General features: G+C 47.0%; 1 protein-coding gene across 1 annotated transcript in view; it reads left to right on the top strand.

Moving 5' to 3' along the window:
- The window catches only part of LOC107087624 (polymerase I and transcript release factor-like), a gene marked incomplete at its 3' end in the record, with an annotated part of 17,753 nt that extends 10,467 nt beyond the window's left edge, over positions 1–7,286 (top strand). The window contains exon 2 of the mRNA XM_015379299.1: positions 6,933–7,286. Within this exon, the coding sequence (XP_015234785.1) occupies positions 6,933–7,286 (354 nt within the window). The remainder of the gene's footprint in view (positions 1–6,932) is intronic.
- Between the last annotated feature and the right edge of the window lie 2 nt (positions 7,287–7,288).

The following is a 7,288-nucleotide window of genomic DNA, read 5'->3' as shown; positions in this document are numbered from 1 at the left end:
GGCATCATGGCGGTATCACAGTGGCAGGATGGTGGCATCATGGCGGTATCACAGTGGCAGGATGGTGGCATCATGGCGGCATCACGGTGGCAGGATGGCGGCATCATGGTGGCATCATGGCGGCAGGATGGCGGCATCATGGTGGCATCATGGCGGCAGGATGGTGGCATCATGGCGGCATCATGTCGGTAGGATGGCAGCAGGAGCCTGATGTCAGTTGGTGCCGACGGCGACTGACAATGAGCCATTTCTTTAATGGATCTGATGTGCGTGTGGAGGGTTGGGATGGATGTGGTGCTGAGGATCCGATCCGCTGCAGCTCAAATAGAAAGGGCAGTTTGGCCCTACAGGGACCCTTAGAACCTGAATCGCTCGCTGCTCCTCTGCTTCTGCAGCCAACAGATGTTCGCTGGTGACAAACAGCTGAAGGTGAGGAAGGATAAAACAGGAATGATTTTATGGATAAAACACAGATCAGAGTGTTTGACCATATTTTCAGGACCCTGACCATGGAGCTTTGCATGCTTCCTTCTCTGGCCCCTGGAACGCCCTGGATTAAGGGTCCCTGTGTTGCTCGTTAAACTGAGGGGCCTCCAAAACCACATTCAGGAAAATGTGTGAAATGCAGATGTGTTTGTCTAGATGTGTGATCTGGGGTCCTACAGGCCGGCTTAGCTGCACTCTGGGAAAAGAAGGGGCCCTCAGGGGCCCCTGCAGGATCTCTGCTAGCTGCTGGTTCCAAAGCCTGCCCACAACAGGCCCAATGACTGAATTTTAAACTGAGCTTTTAGGTGGTTTCTATTGGCTCTACTTCTATATTAATGATGATGGCATGTGTTGTTCAGATCGTTATCTTTTCTTGGAATAGTTTCCATTTTTTTCTGGATGAGTCAGATGTTTGTGAGTTCTGTAAAAGTTTGGTCATTAGATCATCTCCATCATGTGAGTCTAAATGGGACGGAAATAGATCTTGAACAAACAGATATTTGCTTTCAGTGAATCGAAGAGTTATAAGAGAAACTGGAAGCTAAATGATTGAACAGTAGAGAGATGGTGCACTGCTTTTAATCACTAAAATAGATCATCATAGAAAATAGATGCATAGATTTTTGCTTTCATATTTTAAACTCTGTGAAGGACCTGAAGCCTCTGCACTCGGATCGGTGCGGATCACCCTAACCCTCCATCCAGACCACTTTACTTTATTCTGCAGGATCAGACAGTGACGGTTCTTTTAATATCAATGTTTTTACCAAACTAATTAAAATATGTTTAATTAAATTTCCTGTTATTAGATCGGACCCATAGCATCTGTCCTGTAATAAAAGTGTGTTTTTTTTTTATTAGATAGTAAATGTGAACAGATCTGCACCCAATGCTGCCTTTAATCAGTTTATTAAACTTGATAAATATGTGAAGCTGCATCAGAGAAGGAGCGACTTATTTCATCTCCAGCTCAGCCTGCAGACAGCCTGCACTGCCTTTAGAGATATTAGCGAGGGTTGAGGTGAGGTAGAGGAAGGATGGATAACGGATCCTCTGCTAAGGAAGCGGTTTCACCGCCTCCATGTCAGTCAGCTGAGCTCGATCACAGGGACTGGATGGAGGCCCCTGAGGACCAGGGTCAGGAACAACTGGTATAAGGACTACGGGGACCTGGGAGACAGGTTCCTAGAACCTGAGCAGGAAACCCAGGATGACAGACCGAAGACAGCTAGAGAGACAAAGAGAGGTCCAGGGTTTGATTCTCCTCCACCTGAACGCAGCTCTGGGATCATCAGGTCCCTGACATCAGCGGATCCAGCAGATCCTGAGTCAGAAGGTCTGATTCTTTTCAGAGAAAAAAGAACCGTAGATCAAACATCTAGTCTCACAATGACAACGTGAAACTCATAGCAGGTTTCTGGCCCCTTAAGGCCCAGGATGGACACCAACAGGACTAAGAGAGAACCTCCATTAAAAGCAGTCTCCTTTGTTACCGGGAAAAACAAAGGGTTGCCATAGAAACGACCAGTCTCATCCATGAATGCCCAGATCTCTGCTAGTCAGCCATGGAGGAGCGTAAATAGACCCTGAGAGGCTCCGAGAGGAGAGACGGCTCTGATGGATCTTCTCCTAGTTGGGTCCAGGAGGAGGTCACTCCAGGTCGCTCCTCATGTGTGCCTCAGATTCAGGAGGAGGCTTCAGCCTCTGTTTCCCTGGTCTTTGGTCACATGAGACAATATTTGTGGGAGGGAGTGTGCGTCTCTTGTGATTGCATTTGATCTGCTGATGAAAGAAAAATTGTCAGAAGATCCAGAAACACAGCGTGGCACCATGTGAGCTCCAACAATGGAGAGCAGTGTCCTGCAGCAGGGCTGTTAGCTCCATGGAGCTTCCTCACGCTTTCCTGCAGGCTTGGCACGCTCTGCTCATATTTCCTCTGCTGCTCAACACAAGCAGAGTTCTCACATTAGAGGAGGACAAAGAGCTTTGGAGGCTCCATGAGGATAGAAAAGCTTACATTAGGAAAACTATTCCTATTTAGGAGAAAACATTGTTTAAACTGATTTGCTTGGTTCTACGAGTCGACCCAGAAAAGGTTAAAAACAGAGAGAAAGAAGAAGGCCTGTCGGCTGTAACCCAGTGACTCATTATTTCTCTGTTCCCATGGGGACGTGCAGCATGCCATCACTTTATATAGCAATCTCTCCCTCTCTGCTCTCATGGCTCTGATTAAAGGGAAGAGTCCTGCTCTGCCCACAACCACCCTTCCCTCTGCTGAGGGAATCCCTGCTCTACAGGAAGCTCTGAGCTCTGCCTGAGTCTGATCACCAGGAGGTCACCTCCATCAGCTCAGCTAACATCTCCATTAAGCACATGGAGAGCATGAACTGGTTTGGAGTTCAGGAGGTGAAGAAGGTTGAAGCTTTGCTCTCCTACATCAGCAAAGATGTCCAGAGGATTCCCTGTTTTCCTGAGTTTGCTGGAAAATCCTCCCTCATGCATCTGTGATGGAATGTCAAATAAAAACACCCCATCTGGCTCTCCATGGCAGCAGGGAGGTTAAAGGAAACCAGGAACAGAGCTGGGCGTGTTACCGCAGGATTCCTGTCTGACTCCAAGTCTGCCTGCAGAGCGGCTGCAGAGCCAACCGCCCCGAACCCAGCAGCTGCTGCCGCTCCCTGCCCGGTACCGGGGGGGTTAAATACCACTAATCCCCCCCCCACACACACACACACATGTTGATGAAAAGCCTTTTCTTTCACTAAACACTGTCTGGTTGTTTATGCCCGTTGCCATGGAGATCTGGGGAAAAGGAAACAGTTTGGTAACATTGCTTCTGTTTTTACTTTGACCCGTCATGGCTGCTGTCCTCCTCTGAGAAAAATAGAACCTGAAGGAAAAGTTTGGAAAATCTGAATAAAATAGAAAAATATTGGTTGAACCTTTGCAAACACTTTATTCACTGTTAAAACATGTTTTCCTATTTTCCTGAAGGTTTTAGAGGTTTCTCTGCTTCAGCACAGCTGATTCTGACGATTGCAGCTCAGCAAAAGCCTGTTAATCAGCTATCAATGGAAATCAGCTGTACTGGAGCAGGAAACCTCTAAAACCTGCAGGACAGCAGCCCTCAGGGACCGACTCTGGGGATCCCTGATCTAGATTGAGCAGAGTAGGCTAATCTAGAGCTGCGTCCAATTGGACCGGTTCTGATTAAGATGCATCAGCTCCAAAGACAGCTGAGCCTGTTGGCACCTTTAGTGCAAAGGACAGGGAGGGCGAGGGTGGACACTGAACATGGCGGTTCTATAGAGATAGAGTCGGTACCGGTTCTGTAGAAATAGAGATTCTATAGAGATAGAGCCGCTGGCTGACCCAAAGGCCAAATATTCAACCAATCGGTTTCCTCAGAAACCGCTTTAAAGGCTGATTGGGATTGTGGGAAAGGATTTAATGAATTCTCGATTTCATGAAAAAATTGTTCAAAATAAACTGAACTGATTCAGGAAGAAATGTTGAAATACAGAAGCTTCATGATTGAAAGCTTTAATGCGAGGATCGGACAACCGTTCCCATGGTAACATCAGAAGGACACAGAGACTGCATGGAGGAAATCTCCTTCCATGTTTTCCTCCTGTGGCCGGCGTTCCTGCAGCTGAGTGTGTGAGGTGGTGTCAGAAGGCCTCCCATCCCTGATGCTCAGTTTCCATCTTCAGACTGTTTCTGGCCTTTTCCAGCTCTGCCAGCTGCAGGAAGTCCTGCTCTGAAACTCCAAACACCTCCTTTCTCTCTTTAGTGGTTTAGGAGCGAGGTCATTATGTGGCCCTCCCGGGGCTCAGAGCTATGACCTACCTCCTTCATGTTTTCCAGCACTCTGACCGTACCTTCCTGTCTTTGGGGCGGCAGAACAATGTCCCATTAAATGAGCTGATCAGGAAGTGAGAATACGGAGGTGGAGGCCTGAAGTCTTTCCATGGACCGGGGACACGCAAAGACTATCAGGCGCTCAGCCGAGAATTTCCTCTGTTGTTAAAGTATTTCCATCCAGGCATATCGCCCCCCCAAGTGAACAATGGACGTGTCTCCACCCTGGAAAACCTGCACAGATGCTATCATCTTCCTGTTGGAGTGATGCTTTTCCAAGACTCTGAGGAACGAAAGCAGAAAAACATGTCCGCTTTCCACACCCCGACCAAACACACACACTCTGGGACTCCTTTGTTCTGGCTGAAGTGGGTTCCTGTTTGGATCAGGGGCCGGTGTGGGGCCAGACGTCAGGGAGACCAGCTGGAAGAGTGGTTTGCACCTCTAGTGAAACAAATGGGTCAGAACCAGAACTGTAGCTCTTTCTTTCTACCTAAATGGCTGAGCAATCACCTCCTCTGAGGGACGGTGGTCCAGACTCGATGCCAGCGGCCCTGGATGGATGTCTGGTTCCAGAAAGCAGAGTCCCAGCCGTTCTGGTTCTGGTTCTGGTCCAGACCAGGGCACCTTTCCTCCTTTCTCTCCATCCCTTCTGCAGATTAAAGGTTGTGGTCAGTGGGCGTGTTCCATAGTGATACCGGGCCGCCTTATTGGACAATTCTGATGGTGAAAGAGAGATGATGTTCTAAGGACAGATAGTAATAAGTCTATTATTGAATGTAAAACATTTAAAACATGAAAACAATAAAAAGATGAAATGTTTGAAAACAGTTTCAGCTTCTCTGCTTGAAGTTGAGCATCTTTATGTTAAAATTAGGAAATGATTCAGTTTAAGGCTGATTTATACTTCAAAACCAGGTCCTCTGGTATGGCTGGCTTATTTGGTTTTAATGACCGAAATTGCGGAAAACAACCAGCTAAAAGAGCGAGGAGCGGAAGAACGCTGGGCCCCTTTTTCCATCTGGATCCCCGCTATTCTTCACCCTCATGTCCCTCTGTTGTCGGACTAAACTCGCCCCCCACTTCCTCATCGCCTCGGCCATATCTAGACCCACAGCGTATAGCAAAGACCACGCTTCAATATGGAGCATAAATCAAAAATGTCTGCATCAAGCTCACTGCAATACACTGCTGCAGGAGTATAACCAGGCCTTTAGTATCATGAAGTGGTTGAAAATAAATCTTCCTGATGCTCAGACCAGACCCTGTGAGCACATGCTGCAGACATGCTGCAGACATGCTGCAGACATGCTGCAGACATGCCGCTGCAGGCAATCGCTCAAAAATCTCACTTTTTTTTTAATAGAAACTGAAAACGCTTTTCTTTAAAGATAAAACCTTTAAGCAACATGAAAAACAAATAAATAAAAAAAATCTGTATAATCAAATTAAAAATTAAATGTAAAAATAAAACAAAAACAGTTTGAAGAATTTGAATTTGAAAAAGTTAAATATGAAAAGAAATTACAATAAATCTGAGAAGTACCAGGTCCTGGATCCAAGCTTCCTCTGCAGGGAGGCTGGGTTCTCCCTCAGAGAGAGGGTGAGGAGCTGGGTCATCAGGGAGAGGCTCAGAGTAGAGCTGCTTCTCCTCCACATCCAGAGGAGTCAGCTATGGAGGATCAGACATCTTTATCTGATGGACACCTCCCTCTGAGGGGTTCCAGGGACGTCCCACCAGCAGGAGGACCAGGACATCATGGAGGGAGCACCTAGAGAATCTCACGCTTCCCCAGAAGAGCTGGAGGAGGAGTCTGGATAGATTGAGGTCTGGATAGAGGGATCTCTGGATAGAAGGGGGGTCTGGATAGAGGTATGTCTGGAGAGAAGGAGGTCTGGATAGAGGGAGGTCTGGATAGAAGGAGGTCTGGACAGAAGGAGGTCAGGGTAGAGGTCTGTCTGGAGAGAAGGAGGTCTGGATAGATGGAGATCTGGATAGAAGGAGGTCTGGATAGAGGTATGTCTGGAGAGAATGAGGTCTGGATAGAGGGAGGTCTGGATAGAAGGAGGTCTGGATAGAAGGAGGTCAGGGTAGAGGTCTGTCTGGAGAGAAGGAGGTCTGGATAGAGGGAGATCTGGATAGAAGGAGGTCTGGATAGAAGGAGGTCTGAATAGAGGGTGGCCAGGATACAAGGAGGTCTGGATAGAAGGAGGTCTGGGAGTCTCTGCTGAAGCTGCTACCTTGTGACCCAGTCCTGGATGAAGCGGGAGGTAAAAAAAATGTTTTTTAATGTTTACTTCTGGATTTTTTGTGTTTTTGTTATAATTTGCATTTTTACAAAAAGTGTTATTTGATTTCAACAACAACTGATCAAAACCCAGCCCTCCAATGCTAAACCCAAAACTATGCCGCTGATACCAGTGCTGATGTTCCTGTGAAATCTACCGTTCATTGAGATGAATTAGAACCAGTCTACAGACCGAGAACCAGTGAAATGAAAGCAATGATTTTATTCTGTTTTATTCTTGTTATTCTCTGCTCGTCCCATTTAGCCTCAAACCCCTTTATGTTTGTTTCTTCACAGGATGAAGTGAAAGTTCCCTCAAAACTCAGCATCTCCAAGTCCATGAGGGCTTCTGAGTCTGTATCGGGAAGCAGAGGAGGCAGTCTGTTAGAGCTTAAAGAAGCTGTGGAAGAACCTGGAGAAGCAGGAGAAGAGGATGACAAGGAGGACAAGCCCCATGTAGATCTTTCTTCGGATGAAGAAGGGCTGGAAATTGAAGACAACATTGAGGAGACACGAGCTGAACGCATCAAGCGTAGCAGCCTGCAACGTGTCCAAAACCTGAAGACTGTCTTCTCCAAACAGAAGATGGATAAGACCAGAGCAAAGACCAAAGAGAACCTGGAGAAGACCAGACAAAAAACCAAGGATAACAT

The sequence above is a fragment of the Cyprinodon variegatus genome, unplaced genomic scaffold (assembly GCF_000732505.1).
Source record: "Cyprinodon variegatus isolate N-32 unplaced genomic scaffold, C_variegatus-1.0 Scaffold189, whole genome shotgun sequence".
NCBI classification, from domain to species: Eukaryota; Metazoa; Chordata; class Actinopteri; order Cyprinodontiformes; family Cyprinodontidae; genus Cyprinodon; species Cyprinodon variegatus.
Note: the sequence above shows the minus strand (reverse complement) of the source record. Positions and strands in the feature narration are given on the sequence as shown.